The 17,239-nt window shown below is 36.8% G+C and overlaps 3 protein-coding genes and 1 pseudogene across 3 annotated transcripts; 2 read left to right on the top strand and 2 right to left on the bottom strand.

Moving 5' to 3' along the window:
- Nucleotides 1–134: 134 nt before the first annotated feature.
- On the bottom strand, nucleotides 135–1,617 carry LOC126791657 (uncharacterized). Its single transcript, XM_050518132.1, has 3 exons — nucleotides 1,338–1,617; nucleotides 1,003–1,076; nucleotides 135–347 (listed from the first exon to the last, which is right to left on the bottom strand). Exons 1-3 carry the CDS (start codon nucleotides 1,569–1,571, stop codon nucleotides 260–262), a joined length of 396 nt encoding a protein of 131 aa, XP_050374089.1. The 5' UTR covers nucleotides 1,572–1,617; the 3' UTR covers nucleotides 135–259.
- Nucleotides 1,618–4,563: 2,946 nt separating this feature from the next.
- Nucleotides 4,564–6,782, bottom strand: LOC126791678 (F-box/LRR-repeat protein At3g48880-like; annotated as a pseudogene).
- A 1,151-nt stretch (nucleotides 6,783–7,933) lies between these two features.
- Nucleotides 7,934–10,462, top strand: LOC126791782 (beta-galactosidase 13-like). The gene has a single exon (XM_050518262.1). It carries the CDS (start codon nucleotides 7,934–7,936, stop codon nucleotides 10,460–10,462), a length of 2,529 nt encoding a protein of 842 aa, XP_050374219.1.
- Nucleotides 10,463–12,689: 2,227 nt separating this feature from the next.
- On the top strand, nucleotides 12,690–13,992 carry LOC126791611 (F-box protein FBW2-like). Its single transcript, XM_050518088.1, has 3 exons — nucleotides 12,690–12,781; nucleotides 12,879–13,234; nucleotides 13,319–13,992. Exons 2-3 carry the CDS (start codon nucleotides 12,879–12,881, stop codon nucleotides 13,890–13,892), a joined length of 930 nt encoding a protein of 309 aa, XP_050374045.1. The 5' UTR covers nucleotides 12,690–12,781; the 3' UTR covers nucleotides 13,893–13,992.
- Nucleotides 13,993–17,239: the final 3,247 nt, after the last annotated feature.

Consider the following 17,239-nt stretch of genomic DNA (forward strand, 5'->3'; position numbering starts at 1 on the left):
ATGAAATATGACATAAACTGAGCACTCAGTCTAAACATATTAAAAACAGGTAGGATTTTATTGCCCTATATTGAATTCGGACAATGATAAAAGAAAGGTTGGGAATTGATACGACAGACTTTATAGCCAAGATCTGAACCAATTAAGAGATCCATAACTTGGAATTTTTACAGCATAATCAATCTTTCAAGATCGAACTCAAAACAGAAAACTATAAATCAATTCTTGAAAAATCTAACACAATTTAAACTTCTCAAACCTAAGCACTATCTATACCTCTCTCACCGGGATTTCCCTTATGTCCACTGCAGCAATAATAATGTGGCAGCTTGACACGACCACAACTCCTGCAACAAAAATTGATTAAGAGGTAAGAGTGATGTGATGCACCGTATCAATTTCTAAAGATCATATTGCAATATATATAGCTACTAAGCATCCAAAAGTTGAAAAACATATATACTGCAAACAAATATACCACATTCTTGATTTACATAATCATATTAGGTTCCAGATTTACTGAAGGTTTACTAAACAAGAAGTGAAAAACGAAGCAAAATACAAAAGTTTGATGTGTCATATTTCAAATAAAATAAAAGGTAAAAAGTATGCCAAACATTATAAATCTTTATGATGTTCAATTTTATTCTTTTCTATTTGTATCACCATCTTTTCTAAAGCTTATCTCCTCTTATTCTAATGAACTCATCTGGCTGAAAACCTATTCTAATCCATCTGTGTTTCTTAAACGCCACTAATACACTTGACAATATTTTGATAACCAGAACTATATGATTTGCTGACACGACATGGATAAGCTAATCACTAACTTCAACTGATATAGAAGTGTGCTAAGACCACCAAAGGATGATCAGAACAAATAAGTAGTCTATCAAACTAAACTCTAGCCAAACTGAACTATAATTCATTCTAAAACTGGAAAAAAAATAATTATCCTCGAAACAGATTCCCACCACGAATTGAGAACTTTACAGAACGTACCTGCATCGGACTATCACAGGAACAGGCTTCAGCGCTTTCGGGCCATTTCTTATGCCTCTCTTGTGGGGAGTAGTCTGCACAACACATAACAAAATGACCACCAACATTCATATTACTGGTGCAAAACACCATATATTATCCCCTCATTACATTTCCAGGATTTAAACAGACATTTAGCAAGCAATCCAAAATACAATAGTGACATTCTACAATACCAAACAAACAATAAATACTAAGCTTTTAATATCTACTCCAAAACCCTTAAACCCTAAAACCTCAAACATTTCGAATCTAGTTAATCAAAACCGGAATTGTAATGGGTAGCAGTCACATACCTTCTTCTTGGGAACAGCCATGAGCTCCATGGGTCCACCGAAGAGAAAACTGGGGAACCCGAACCCGATTCTGTTATCCTTCTCCGGTAGAGAGAATGGTGGAGGTGAAATGGGCCGTGCAAGGATACCATCCGACGAAGGTGGAATTGCTGCGTTGTGGGTCCACCTCCTGATGCCGGAAAGGCAGGCTATGTTGTCGCTACCGCTCCGTAGAATTGAAATCTTGGACGCCATTGAGGCTTCTCACTCTTCCGAGTCTTCTCAGCTCATCCCCCTTGAACTTGTTTAAAGTTCAAACGATGTCGTTTTTGGTGTTCATTCTTTTATTTTTTATTTTTATCAAAAATTTAGGTCAAGCCCCTAAACTAAACTATGGACTGTGATCCTCTCCTCATACAATACAATGTCTCCTAATACTGCCCAATAAGTAATTCGTGGCCATCTATTATTGATCAATGGTGAAGATAAGGTCAATGTTAATAAATGTCTCCTACCCTTGTCTCAGCTAATTCTCACCCCTCATTCCAAGACCCCAACCCTTCGACCCCTTGCCCGAAAGAAAAGTCATCATTTATGCCAGTCTCTGCTCTCTTCTTCCGTCGCCGAATCTCCACCGCGATGCTCAAGATTTTCTAATTATTTATCTATTTAGACTCTCTCTTTCTCCTCTCATATCCCAAATTCTCTGTCTGCAATTTGCTCTTCATATATGTTGTTCAACTCTGAACAAGAAGAAAATATTCATATATAAGAAGACTGAAATTTGCACCCTCCGAGTTCACGATTGCCAGCAGACTTCGAAGGCTTCCTTTGAAGCTTACCAAGTATTTGCTTGATTAATTGAAGATGTTGAATTAACAAAATGACCACAAGCACAAATCCTATCAAACGCAAGCTCCTCCTAACCAAAACCCAATCCACAATCAAAGAGTGGGGTATCAAGCAAACTATTCCAATTCATAAACATAACCCATCTTATTAGAAACTGAACACCCAGATAGAGACCTATTTCCATAGTTTGTTTGTTCTTCTTTTCTGTTATCATTGTTCTATGTTTTAAGAAAAGAAGGATCCAGGAAAGAATTTATTGAGTTGGGCGGGATGAGAGGAGAGGAGAGAAAGAGAGAATCAGGTTTAGAAAAGAAGGGAATGAAGAAGGAGAAGTGATCTTGCCGTTGACTTACAATGAATGGCTGAGATTCACTTATTAGGCAATATTAGGAGGCTTGTATTAGGAGAGGATCCCGATCCCTAAACTATAGTAGGGCTATCTTGCAAAAAAAAAAAAGAAGCTTTAGGGCTATCTTAAATTTCATCATGTTAGTCTTGTAATCTCAAGTGATGCTACTTAAGAGTTAAGTCTAAAACTTAAAATCGGTATGCTTCTTTTATTTCTTAAATCTGACAAGAGGATTAATCTTATATGTTCAAACCAGCAACAATATGTCGATTGGCGTTATATTTGACTATAATTTCAAATACTGGACTTGAATGGTGTTATTCGAGGTTACAAGGACCAAACTGATTTCAGTCATAATGTATCCTAGAGTGTTCCAGCAAGCATAAATTTTGATGAGGTAAAATGATTACAATACATTGTCTACATACAAGTTTGAGAATAAGTTCGACATAGTTTTAGCAAATTGATCTGCAAGTTTTTCTCTGTGAGCATGATGAAAGGAAATGGATGTGAACAATGACGGTGAACAACCTCCGACCTTGAACTTAATGCATAGCCAACTTGATCAGTAGCAATGAGTGATCCTTTTACCTTATGCCATATGCAGTCGCTTAGCGTTAAGATTCTTAAGAAGACTTGTTTTCGGTTTGATCTAGTACAAAGAAAACTTGTTGGTCAGGAGACTCAGGACCAACGTCTAATGTGTGTATATGATACACAAACAGGGTTCTTCCACTAAGAGATTTTTTTTTTGTCTTTTAAAGAGATATGTCACTTGACCAACTTCTCGATCACATTTCAGCATCTCTACCGTTCAACATTTAGAGTCTAATGTGTAGATCATCTCTGTAAAATGTTAGCCAAAATAGAGGTGTTCAAGACATTCAAAATTGAGATTTAAACTTATAAGTATGAACGGTTCAGATTTGACAAATTTAGTACGTCCATTACTGTCACAAAATTTGATACATTAACGATCACTCTTTTGACTGAAATTTTACAGAAGTGATTTACACATTAAACTTAAAAGTTAAACGGTGGAGATGTGAAAATGTAATAAAAAAATTAATTAATGAACTATCCCTTTAAAATACCCAAAAAAAAGGTCTCTAAAAGGGGTTGTGTATATATATAATATTATATATAGGAGAATTTTCAGGTGCGGACGTCCGAACCTTACGTAAAGTACAGATTGACTGATTCCGGTGACGGCAAGCCGCAACGGCAGGGCGGACCATTATAGCCGCACTCCCCACCTCTTGGCGGTCTCCTCTGTGCCGGTGAGCTCAATCAGTGACCTACGGCGGCCGGAATCGCGAAATCGCGGATCTGCCCAGAAACTTGATTTTTGCAGATTTCTACCGCTGTGGGTCACCGATGGAGCTTTGGCCGGCACAGACGGGATCGTCGGGAGGTGGGTAGTGCGGCTATGCTGGTCCACCGCACCGTTGCGGCTTGTCGTCACGGGAATCGGGGCGTCCTCACCTGAAACGGCCTGATTATATATATATATATATATAGAGAGAGAGAGAGAGAGAGAGAGAGAGAGAGAGAGAGAGAGAGAGATTGAGGCAAACCTTTCACACCAACAGATCGAAAGACAAAGAAGCATATCACTGTGTGTGGTTTTTTTTTTTTTAACTGAGTTAAACATCAGCTGATCTCCTTTAAATCTGTTTCACAGTTTTGACATATTAAGCAATCGAGGTAAGGCAGTTGTTTGACAATTTACTGAGTTACAATTAAGTCTTGTGCAAAACACAAAGTATGGAAACAATACAATTACAAATTGCAACTGAAGAATCATCAAACAGAATACCAAGAATGATGTTCCTGTCAAATCTTCTCTGCTGCTGAGGGCCACTTAACCATTGCTTACGAAAATTTTCAGTGTATTCACTTCTAATTTAATTGTATACATAGATACAGTAGTAAAGCAAAGTAATCTAGGCAATGCATGCGTTATGCTACACTAGGATCAGAGAAATAGGGATGGAAGAAGACAATAGTCACAACACAATAAGCTGAACAATTAGAATCTCCAAGAAACATTAACTGTATTTGTATAATACAAACAACAAAAGTTTCAGGTAATGCTGATAATAGGATGCAGTAAGAAACTTTGGTAAAAAGACAACAACAAGGTCACAAAAGACATAAAGAGCATGAATAGTGATCATGTTGAGGAGCCCAACCTCCAGTACTAGGTCTGAAAAGTATGCACTCTCACTACCTCCAGTGCATAGGATTGCTTTTCTCTCAGCAGGGTCATAATCTAATTAAAACGACACCCTGCATTCAGGATAAACATCATGGTATGACAAACGATTCTTCTTTCGAACCCTCACACATAAATTTACTTTATGCGAAGAAAGCTTTAAAATTTCCTCATCAGCCTCGCTAAACCCAACACAATCTCTGACATCCAATAGCACAAGACTTTTGCAGCTCCTCAGTATTGAGACAAGACTATCCCGATCAAAATCTGCAGACCTCAAGTTTAAGTACTTAATATGAGGCACCAATGTTTTGATCAATAATGCTTGATCTTTATGAATGGAAGCATAAGACACACGAAGAGAACAAAAATTCTTGCAATGAACACTGATCTGTGACAAGATTTTCTCTAAATTATAGCTCCAACTTATCCATACCTCTTCCAAATTTTTCCACATGCAAATCAGATCTGATATATGTTTTCTTGATGGGGTAAACAATAAATATCGAGATATATCCAAAAACACAAGGTCTGGACATCTGCAACGGGACATAGAAATTAATGTCAGATTTTCAGAATGATGAATGCTTGGAACATCGATAACAAATTACTTTTAATCCGAAGAAAATTTTGGAACTATTATGGTACCAATATGTAATGCTGAATAAACAAGTAAAAAATAGTATAAGAACTCTCCACCATTTAAACAATAATAATTACAAAGTGGAAACTTACGTATGAGCAATAAAATCAACTGCTTCTTGAGTACAATGTGCAGGTAATGTGATAGAAGTAGCTTTTGCTTGGCTAAAGATTGACGGAAAACTTAATAAAAGTAGTCGAGGAGAAATGACTCTTATCAATTCGAAATGCTGAAACAAATCTTTCACAAATGGTATTCAGTTTAACACCTTGGTGACAGAAGTCAAAATCAGCTGGATAGTCAGGAAAAGTGAGACATTACCAACAAGAAGGAATATGGCTTGTTTTGTACCATGACTTGCAGACAAAAGGGATATCCAAAAGCAGTGACTCCATTCCAACACTTCCAAAAATATTCACCAAGCAGTCAGTGTTTAAGTCTTCCCACCTTCGTTGATCCGCCATCTAGAGAAATGGTGTTTAGCAGACTATTGTATATTAATATACTGAACCATTCTGACCATTTACAATTTGCCGGAAAAAGACTAAAAAAGTAAAGAGCACATCATAAATGGGAAAAAGAATCCTTAATGTTAAAGGTTTATCATTTGAAACTAAACACAATTAGAAATTTTATAAAATAAGAAGCAGGAAAGTTAGCCATGTTCTCCAATCTCCATCCATAACCAAAACAAAAAATGAACGTGATCTTCTACAGTAGCTCTACATTTCTCAGTTCTTACGGTTGTAGTCTTGTAGCATTCGCAGTAGATTAACAAAAGACATTGTGAACATTGTTACATACTATTATGAACATCACGGATCTAAGTCCACAACTCCTAGATGCATAGCGCGTTACATACTATCAACATAATAAACAAAGTTTACTGTTTTGAGGAACTTTTTTCAGAAAAGAAACTTATAACCTAAAACTCTTCAAATTGTGTCTATACTTGATAGTTGATACAAATATCATCAAACAGAGTCGAATGGTACAATAGTACTGGCACTGCAAATTCTTTTACTATGGTAGTCTAAACATTGCTAAAATTTCTAAAAAAATAACAAAAGAGAGATGGATTATTATAAGAAAAAGTGTGGTAAACATCATTCTAATGAAATGGGTGATCCGAATCCAATACACACTAAAATATCCAGAAACTAGAATCAAACGATTAAATTAGCACCATTGAAACCCCATTTCTACAATGACACCAGAACCTCAAAAGCATTACCTCATGGGCAAACCCAATAGAGCAAAGCACAGAGACTGAAAGTAACAGAAGGAAAAAGAAGTTAAAGAACCAAGCAGACAAAACAAAACAAAAACATAAATTCTGAAGCAAAGAAAGGCAGTGAATTGATGAAACATTGAGGGAGATATACAAAAGGAAGAGGAGGAGCTGATCCCATAAACAGGAGAAGAATGAGATCGCAGAATGTTATCTGAGCAATCTTTGGTTGATCGGCTTGCGTCAACGAGAAAAGACCAGAGTGGGAAAAGTGCTACGCTGCGGATAGTGATGAAGAGAAAATGTGGACCCAAGTGCAGTCCAAAACAAAACAAATTAAAAGAATCTAAAAAGCATCCTTGTTTTACTATTCAGGGATTCCTGAAACTCCCAAGTTGATTTTTTTTTTTGGTTAAAGAAACTCCTAAGTTGATAGTTAATTGTATTATGGGAGTAATGCTCAATTCTATGGAGAGTAATTATTTCAAGAAAAATCTACGAATTGAAGATATTAAAAATGTGTTTGTATATAGATGTTTAAAGAAGTTAATTTTGTGATCGATAAGCTTGCTAGCATCGTTTAGTTATTGGGAGTTTGGGACATCCTAGTGTTTGGCTCAATTGTCTTCATCTGATCGAATACACACTTTCGTCATGAGTGTTTTTATTTGTATGAATAAAAATAGACACCCAAAACAAGGTCTAAAACAAAGCAAAAAAAATATTGATCAAAAGCAAGTTAAAAAAGATAACAGCCGATATCGCGACAGCCAACATGCCAACTAGGAAATATATATTCAACCCACCCATGGATATTTTTTTCAAGTCCACCAGAAACTCGTATAATGTCTTAATCTAGTCATAATCTATCATAAATCTTAGAAATAAGTTATGGTCCATCTCTTATATGAAATAAGCCGATAAGGTATATAGTATCTATAATTAGCTAGGAAGAATAGTAACAGTAATATAGGAACCCTGTTACGTTAGTTACTAATAAGCTTGTAATACAGGCTAGCAGTAGTGATTTTCTCTTCCTCCGGAGACCAACGTGGAAGCCGTAACTGCTGCGAAACTGCAAAAACAACCGGAGACATAGTAAACTGCTGACAACAAAACAATGGCTTTGGAAAGAAAGATACACCAGCCAATTGCAACAGAATCTCAAATTTCAAACCAAAGTCTTCATGTGCATTCTTATAAATTTTTGTGTTTCATTTAGTTTCTGCACCAGCTTCTGTTTGCAACCTCCTCCTAAGGAGGAAGCTAAACTAGGAGTTTCTTTTTCCTCGACAAAGCATACAAGAAAAGAAAAGAAAGAGTGATGGCGGTGTCAAGCTCCAGGATGCTCTTATTAGCTCTTCTTTCCTTTATACTTTTCGTGGCAGTAGCGCACACGAAAAGCCAAGGTGGTGATCATCATGGTGGGAAGCATCAACTTCGAACAGGGCCGATAATATATGATGGGAGGTCGCTGCTTATCAATGGCAAACGTGAGCTTCTATTTTCCGGTTCAATCCATTATACGCGAAGCACACCAGAAATGTGGCCTGATCTCCTTCGGAAGGCTAGGCATGGAGGTCTGAATGTGATTCAAACTTATGTGTTTTGGAACATTCACGAACCTGTGAAAGGTCACTACAATTTTTCGGGAAACTATGATTTGGTGAGGTTCATTAAGCTTGCTCAAGAACATGGAATGTATGTTACCATTCGAGTTGGACCATTCATTCAAGCCGAATGGAACCATGGAGGCCTTCCATATTGGCTAAGAGAGGTTCCAAATCTCATATTTCGTACTGATAATGCACCATACAAGTACTATATGAAGAAGTATGTGACCATGGTTGTAAGCAAGTTGAAAGAAGCAAAGCTATTTTCTCCTCAAGGAGGCCCGATCATATTGGCACAGATTGAAAATGAGTACAATCATATTCAACTTGCATATAAAGAGAAGGGAGTCAGTTATGTCAAATGGGCAGCAAGGATGGCCGTAAAACAAGATGTTGAAGTACCATGGATAATGTGCAAGCAGACCGATGCTCCTGATCCGGTGATCAATACTTGTAATGGAAGGCATTGTGGAGATACTTTCTCCGGCCCTAATAAGCCATACAAGCCTGCTATATGGACCGAAAACTGGACAGCGCAGTACCGAGTGTTTGGTGATCCTGCTTCCCAAAGACCAGCAGAAGATATTGCATATTCAGTTGCTCGCTTCTTCTCAAAGAAGGGATCTTTAACCAATTACTACATGTACCATGGTGGGACTAATTTTGGAAGAACAAGTGCGATTTTTACCACAACTCGCTACTATGATGAAGCACCTCTTGATGAATATGGTTTGCCAAGGAATCCTAAATGGGGTCACCTCAAGGACTTGCACAAAGCTTTGAAACTATGCAGGAAGCCTTTGCTTTGGGGAGTTCCAGGTGTTCACAACTTAGGAAAACACATCGAGGCTCGTTTTTATGAGTTGAAGGAGAACTCCACAATCTGTGCTGCTTTCCTGGCCAACAACAATTCAAGAAATGAAGCAATTGTTAATTGGCGAGGACGTGACTATTTCCTTCCACCGAAATCCATTAGTATCCTCCCTGATTGCAAGACCGTAGTCTACAATACTCAAACCATTGTCTCGCAACATAATGCAAGGAGCTTTGTCAGATCAAATTTGGCTAATAAAATGAGATGGATGGAATTTTCGGAATCCATTCCGAGCACCAAGGAAATTCCAATCAATAGTAGGACACCACTTGAGCTCTACAACTTGCTGAAAGATCAATCAGACTATGCATGGTACACAACTAGCCTCGAAGTGAATTCTAGGGATATGTCCATGAAACAAAGTATTCAACCGGTTCTACGTATTAGAAGTCTCGGTCACGCAATGCTGGTATTTGTCAACGGTGAGTATGTTGGTTCTGGACATGGCAGTCATGACGAGAAGAGCTTTGTCTTTGAGAAAGTTGTGTCCTTCACGGCCGGCGTCAACCAAATAGCTTTGCTTTGCATGACAGTTGGCCTACCAGATAGTGGAGCTTACATGGAGCACAGATATGCAGGGCCTCAGGAGATAATGGTTCTAGGATTAAACACTGGAACTTTAGATCTCTCACAAAATGGCTGGGGGCATCAAGTTGGTCTAAATGGAGAGAAGATCCAAGTTTTCACCAAAGAAGGATCAAAACAGGTTCAATGGCGAGAAATTAATGGACCAAAACAGGCTCTCACATGGTACAAGACATATTTTGATGCTCCTGAAGGGAATGATCCTGTTGCTATTCGAATGACTAGTATGGGAAAAGGAATGATCTGGGTGAATGGTAATAGCATCGGCCGACACTGGATCTCCTTCCTATCTCCTCTTGGGCAACCTACTCAATCCGAGTATCACATACCACGATCATTCATCAAGCCAAGGAAAAACTTTCTTGTTGTTTTGGAAGAGGAGCCAGCCAAGCCTAATAGCATTGACATTGTGACTGTAAACAGAGATACCATTTGCAGCTTCATCACTGAGAATCATCCTCCAAATGTTAAGTCATGGGCAAGACAGAACAGCGTCTTCCAACCTGTTTTAGATGTTGTAAGAACATCAGCGGAGTTAAACTGTCCGAACTTTAAAAAGATTGTAGCTGTTGAGTTTGCAAGCTTTGGTGATCCGACTGGTTCATGTGGAAGCTACACCTTGGGCAAATGCAACTCACCTATATCCAAGGAAGTAGTTGAACAACACTGTTTGGGAAACACTAGCTGCATAGTTCCCATCGACCGGAAGGTTTACTTCAAGAACAATGATGAATGCCCAGATATCACGAAGACTCTTGCAATTCAAGTGAATTGTGCTTAGAGAATCTTGATGTATTTAACGATGTGGGTGATTGCATGACCATTGATATCAAAAACCGGGAGTTAGCTCGTCTAAATTGCCCAGTGCCTTGTTTTAGTTGTTTAGAAGATCAAGGATATGTCACACGCTGTATAAGGCATCCATTTAATTACCAAAAATTTCAAGTCAGTCTGCGTACTAAAAATTTCAACTAAAAATTTTTCAGCTCTGATGACAATCATATTTACAGATTGAGCTGCCATTTCAAGCTCTTTGTTGGGATCAGAGACCATGTCGATTGGTGGCTGGATGTGCCTTGGCAACGAGGCAGAGGAGGAGTACTTTCTTAGCTTCACCTGGAAAACTCCTCTAAGAGCATCCACACCCATAAATTGCATTTGCTCAAGCAAATGGTAGGGCCAGAAGGAAAATCAAGCAAATCGATTTCATATTTTACTCAAGCAAATCGATTTTTTCACACACTCATTTACAATTTGCTTGAGCAATTCAATTTTGTCTTGTTGTGAAATAATTAATTTTTTTTACCGGATATATTTACAACCAATAATAATGTGCCACGTGTCATTATCGACTCGATATTATCTAAAATTTCCGATAAGATTTTCGACTAATAGATAATTGACAGGTGTCACTGCCACGTGTCATTGTCACTAAAATAATTGGAGCAGATTTCCGATAAGATTTTCGACTAGTAGAGAATTGACACGTGTCACTGTCGGCAAAATAATTCGACGAAATTTCTGATAAGACTTTCGACCAATTTGCTAGCACCCAATTTTGCATATAATCGCCATGAATTGTCTCCCACAATTTGTCCCTCTTTTGTTTGTTACCGTCATATTCATCAATGCTATGACGGACAAAAGAAATGCACATTTGTAAATCTTCGGAAGGAAGCCAATAGGTGCCCATTGTTTTGGAAAAAAATGCTAAACGAAATGAGAGAGGAGGTGGAGGAAGATGTGAAATTTGTTGTGCACAAATTGATGTGAGTTCATAACAAATTGAAGTAGTATTTATAGGCAATTTTTTGGGAGAATTTTGAAATTTTGGGGATTTTTTTACAATTTTTTGGGTTTATTTCCGTTATGATCAAATAGTAGCCGTTGCCAATTAATTCTGACCGTTGGATCGAAATTTCTGATTCAAAATGGAAGGCCCAGATCAATTGGACTATTGGCCAATCAGTGAGACACATGTCAGCCATTCATTGGCTCGCTGTTTTTTTAATGGCGCGTGCGCACGCGCCTAACATAAAAAAAATCGCCCGTGCCTGATGTCACCCACGGACGGTGGGCTCCGCCAGGCGAACGAGCAAACACCGGAGCAAAATTTGCTCGAGCGATCGGACGAGCACCGCGGCTGGGTTGACTGGGCGAGCAGCTCGCCTCCTCCTGCTCGCCGGTGCGAGCCTCCCCTTCTCCTGCTCGAGCTCCTCCGGCTGGTCCCTCCTCCTGCTCGAGCACGCCGGCACATTTGCTCGCCGGTGCGGATGCCCTAACATTAGCTTTCATGAAGTGACCAATATAGAGGACAAAATTGTTGTCTTAGGCTCGAATCTGTTTATTTTGTGGAATCTAGGTTGGATTAGTTATTTTGCTTTTGCTTTTACTTTTGTTTTTACTTTTGCTTTTGCTTTTGCTTTTGCTTTTGCTTTTGTTTTGGATTAAACTCTAGTAACTAGTTATGTCTATTATTTTGGAAACAATTTCTTAAATTTGTTTAGTTTGTATAAGCGTTCTGTGTGCATTTACTTATTTTCCTAGTTGAGTAACGTTTGGAGCGGCTTGTCACTCTAATTTTTTGGTATTATCACCAAATGAACTAAATTCATTTTCCTTAAAGAAAAATAAATATATTCATGTTTTCAACCCAATGCTTAAACAACGAAATGACAAAATATTATATCATTCCCGTCAATAGAGTTTCATCATTAATTATACTTGTAAAACTGTAATATCTTATCATTTATTTTCTTTGAATTAGCAATTATTTTTCTTTTTTCCGTTTTGGATTCTTCGATCTTGGCTTTTGCTATTCACCTTGGTACTGTCTTAGTTAAACTCTGGGACGGTAAAATGTGAAGTTCGATATAAATCATATAATGTACAACCAATTTCTTTTGACTGATCATATTAAACACTACAACTCTTACGTTTCCAACTATTGCAACCGTATCTATGCGTCCCTTGCCCCTTATTAATATAAGAACATATTCTCCAACGTACTCTAGCATATTACCCTCCTCTCCTCTCCTCCATCAGATTTTAAAATAGTCCCTTGCTTCTGACATTCTCAATTTAATTCTATCAATTCTAGGTTTTTTCTTTCGTTTAATTGTTGTTGTTTTTGTTTAAAACCGATCCAACATATTGCATGTTTGATTGATTTTTGTTCTTCTACTTTTTCTTTGTAGATGGATCAACGACGATGGGAGGACTTAGATAAGGACTGTTTAGTGAAAGTGTTTGGGAAGGTTGGTATGGAGTCACTACTCTTGGACATTCCTTTTGTGTGCAAATCATGGCACAAAGAAACACTCAATCCTTCTTGCTGGAATAGACTTATCTTTCCAGACTTTGAACCTGAATTTCCTTTTGAATTTGATTATCCAATCTATGAAAGATTTGTTTCTGAATTTGGCCTTGAAAAGAATCGCTTCTCCAAAACGGCCTTTATAAAGTATGTCGTCAATCGTGGCCAAGGAAATGTTGTTTTTCTCAAGCTACCTGGATGCTCCTCGCTAGAAGCCTTCCAATATGTTACAGATGCGTAAGTTTTTTTCTCTTGAAATAATTTTTGGGTGTTAAAACTGTCTTGGATACTTTACTCATGAACTAGTGAGTGATATTTCAGGTGCCCTAACCTTGTGATTTTTGGCTTACCAAGATGTTTGTTGTGGGAAGAGCACATCAATCTGGAATTGATTGGCAAGTTTAAGAACTTGTTTATGTTGTCCTTGGGTAGCTGCACCAATTTGGACAGAGTTCTTGCAGTAGTAAGCAAATACTGCAAGTTGTTTTCTAATCTAACACTGTCTAATGCCCTAATTCGTGAAGAAGAGGCCATGGCAATCGTCAAATTAGTGCCTGATATAAAGCTCTTGATATTGAATGGGGCACAGATTGATCGGGACAGTCTTATAATATTACTGAAGGGCTGCAAAGAACTTGTGTTGTTGGAAGCCAAGGATTGTATTGGTTTCAATGAGGGTGATGATGAAATAAAGAATTTGGCTTCTCATATCCCAAACTTTCATTGTGAGGGATCTAAAGAACGCTTTGTATTTCCAATTGATACGTCTGAAGTTCTTTCTTTCTTGACCGGAGACGTGCTCAGTGAAATAGCATCAATGTTTGCTGAGGTTGATATAGAGGAGGGGGTTGATGGCGAGCGAGAGGTTGATATTGAAGAAAGTATTGAACGTTGATTAAGCTCTTCATGTGTTTTCTTTTTTCGTTGGAAGCTCTTCATATGTCTTGATGTTGCTGTTTGTGAAATAATCTAATAAAATCTATATATTTGAAGTGTTTCTTGTCCTAACTTATGTATATATCGGCCTGGTCTTTGTCTGTTTTGAATCTCTAGTTTTTATTTTTTATCTTTTGGTTTCTTTCGTATGAATATAGGGAAAGTACATTCTAGCAAGCTCTACAAGTATAGGGAAATTTGTGTTGATGTTGCTGTTTGGGAACAAATGTTAAGATCGATCAGGGCACCTGCTTATATAGAATATTTTTACTGTAAATTGAGTTTCGCCGGGTTAAGCTTGCAGAGTCAGCCCATCAAGAACAAGATGGCTATGGTGAGGCTCAACCAGGTCTCAAGATTTTTCAATTTTTAATTGAAAGCAGGCTTGCATTTTCCCTACTTTTCATTACTACCTAATACCTAATAGCATTGAGCATGAATGCATGTGATTAATCAGTCACTTGATCATGATCCAAAATGAGCGAAAATATTTTCATATTTTAGTCGGCACAAAATCACTTGATTCTTTCGAATTCTAGCTTAAATCCATTAATAATATCAACAACTGGAATAAGAAAAAGAAAAAAGAAAAAAGAATGTCCAAACTAGATTGTGAGTAAGAAACCCCAAACTTCATTAACGAAATAACTCGGAAATTGGCGTGGGCAATAATTTGTTTCGAAGAACCAAGCCACTAGACTATATGTTCTATCTACTTGCCTGCTTATCAAGATTGTGATTGATGGCGCTCCATTTTTTGACACCGTATATCAATACGTAGTGGCGGAGCCAGAGTTTAGATACAAGGGCTGCCATTACCGGCATTACATGCAACCAACACAAGTGGGAACTGAATTGAGCCAAGTTCATATTTAAAGGATGAATATAAATTAAATCAAAGCTTGGGTGTTGAAGACTTGAAGCATGACTCACAATGTTGAAAATGTCCCAGGAAAAGGGGATCATATGTACCTGATTTACGGTCCATATACCAATCCTCAATCCTATGGAAAACATTAATAACGTTTGTTAATTTGGCCGCATTGTTCAAATGTGGAGGGAGTTTATTCATTGTTCTTCTTCGTTGTTAGGCCCAGTTTGATATTATGGTTTGGGTGGGAATAAACTTGGCCTTTTTTTAAAACATTTTGGGCTTTAAACCCGTCTGTTTAAATTTCTAAATCCGAGTTTCTTTTTTAATTATCGCGATAGAAAATCTCATATTTGAGAAACAGGTCGCAACATGCTTTTTCTTATAGTTTTTGGAACGCAAGTGAAAGACGCGGCTCTCTCTGCTAATTACTTTGAAACCCAAAAATATCCAGCGTTAAATCTAATTTTAATGAGCGCGAACCCTATTTCAGGGTTTATAACTTTATATATTAGATGAACCCTAAAATTAAAGAAGATAAACCGCCCAAATCTGAGGATAAATTGGAGAAAGAGCAGGCAAATTTGGGTGTTTTCAAAGTTTCATAAAAAATTGATTGATTTGTGTATAATTTGAAGTTGGAAAAAGAAGAAGGAAAATCTAAACAAACGAAATTGATATCCAATCTTTAGTGCACTTGTTTTTTATTAGAGCTGTTAATGGGCCATGTCAGGTCAAGATGTCTCGCGTGTCATAAAATGTAAACCTAAACCCAACTCATTTAATAATCATATCAAAAATTTAAACTCAAACCCAACCTATTTATTAAACGGGTTACCCGTTTATAACCCGTTTAACCCATTTAATAAATATATCAAGTCGTTTTTATTTAAGATAACCAACTGAAGCAAAAATCAAACAAAAAAAATTCAATGTATTACCCAAAATTCTAGATCAAAATGAGAAAGACTTACTAAACCCTTATATACTTATAATGTTACCATTTTAAATAACTTGTATACACATATTATATAAAGAATTTAGTTCGACCTTTTTTATTAAACGTACCATACAGGTTCATTTCGTGTTAGCGGCTTAACCATCGTGCGGGTTCAAGCCGCTTTATTTCGTGAGGATTTCGAGTCGTGTTATCAAGTCATATCGAAATTTACAGCCCTAGTTTTTATTTGTTTTTGGGTTCTCATTGATTGCTTTGAATATGTTTGAAGCATATTATATATACTTGATCATTTGTACTTGATCCAATCTGTAGACGTTGCTTGCTATTGTATATGATAGTATATATGCTATTAATAACTCAAACACACTTTGTCAACCAAAACAGACGTAAAATTACATAACAACCCTTATACCATATATTAGTTCCACGTTGTCTTAACTATTGGAATGACATTTTAGTAAATGAAATATAATGATAAAACAGTAAATACAAAAGGTTGGTAATTAATTACCCACTACTCCATTAACTTCTCATCTCTCTCTATATTTATATTTATTAATCATAGAAAAAAAATCACATTCACATATGCGATATGTGGGTAGACTAGTTATATTGAACATCATCATAATTGATATATTGTAATTTATGGCAATGGATATCTCATATATATCTATTAGTAATCAGTAGACACATTAATACTTTGACTCTTTGAGTATATGTGTGTGTGTCTATATATATATATGTGTGTGTATAATCTCTATCTAGAGTGAAGGTTCACTTTGAAATTACATAGTGAACATCGTTATTTGACTCACTTTTTTGTTAAATTTTCACATCTCCACCGTATATATCTTAGAACATAATGTATAAATCACTCCTGCAAAGTTTCATCCAATTTAATTATCGTTTGGCCTTCCGGAATCATGATTTACACGAACGGTTCAATTTGAATAGATTTAGTTCATTTAGTGATTTAATAATATTTCAATGCCTTAATAATCATCAAATTATATAAATGTTTATAGGAGTGATCTATACATTATGTTCTAAGATATATACGATGAAGATGTGAAACTTTGACGGAAAAAATGAGTCAAATAACGAATTTCACTTTGTAATTTCAAAGTGACCTTCACTCTGGATAGAGACTATATATATATATATATATATCAGAAAATTAAATGAAGATGTTTCTTATCGTTGGAAAGTTTTAGTGATTGAACTATAGAAGAACAATGAAAGCATATAAAGTCAACATTGTGTGACACTTTTTTTTGTTTATGCTAGGACTTGTTCTCTATGTAACTAAACATGCATAAAAATTCTGTAATTTGCTATATATTACAGGTGAGTCAATTTAGTAACAGTAGCTACAACAACTACAGTACATGCGGGTGAACAATATTTACTATTTAGAGAGAGTAGCTTATCAAAATGTGGCTACAGTACGGACTGGGTATTTGGGCCTCCACAA

This window comes from Argentina anserina, chromosome 4 (assembly GCF_933775445.1).
Source record: "Argentina anserina chromosome 4, drPotAnse1.1, whole genome shotgun sequence".
In the NCBI taxonomy this organism is placed as follows: Eukaryota; Viridiplantae; Streptophyta; class Magnoliopsida; order Rosales; family Rosaceae; genus Argentina; species Argentina anserina.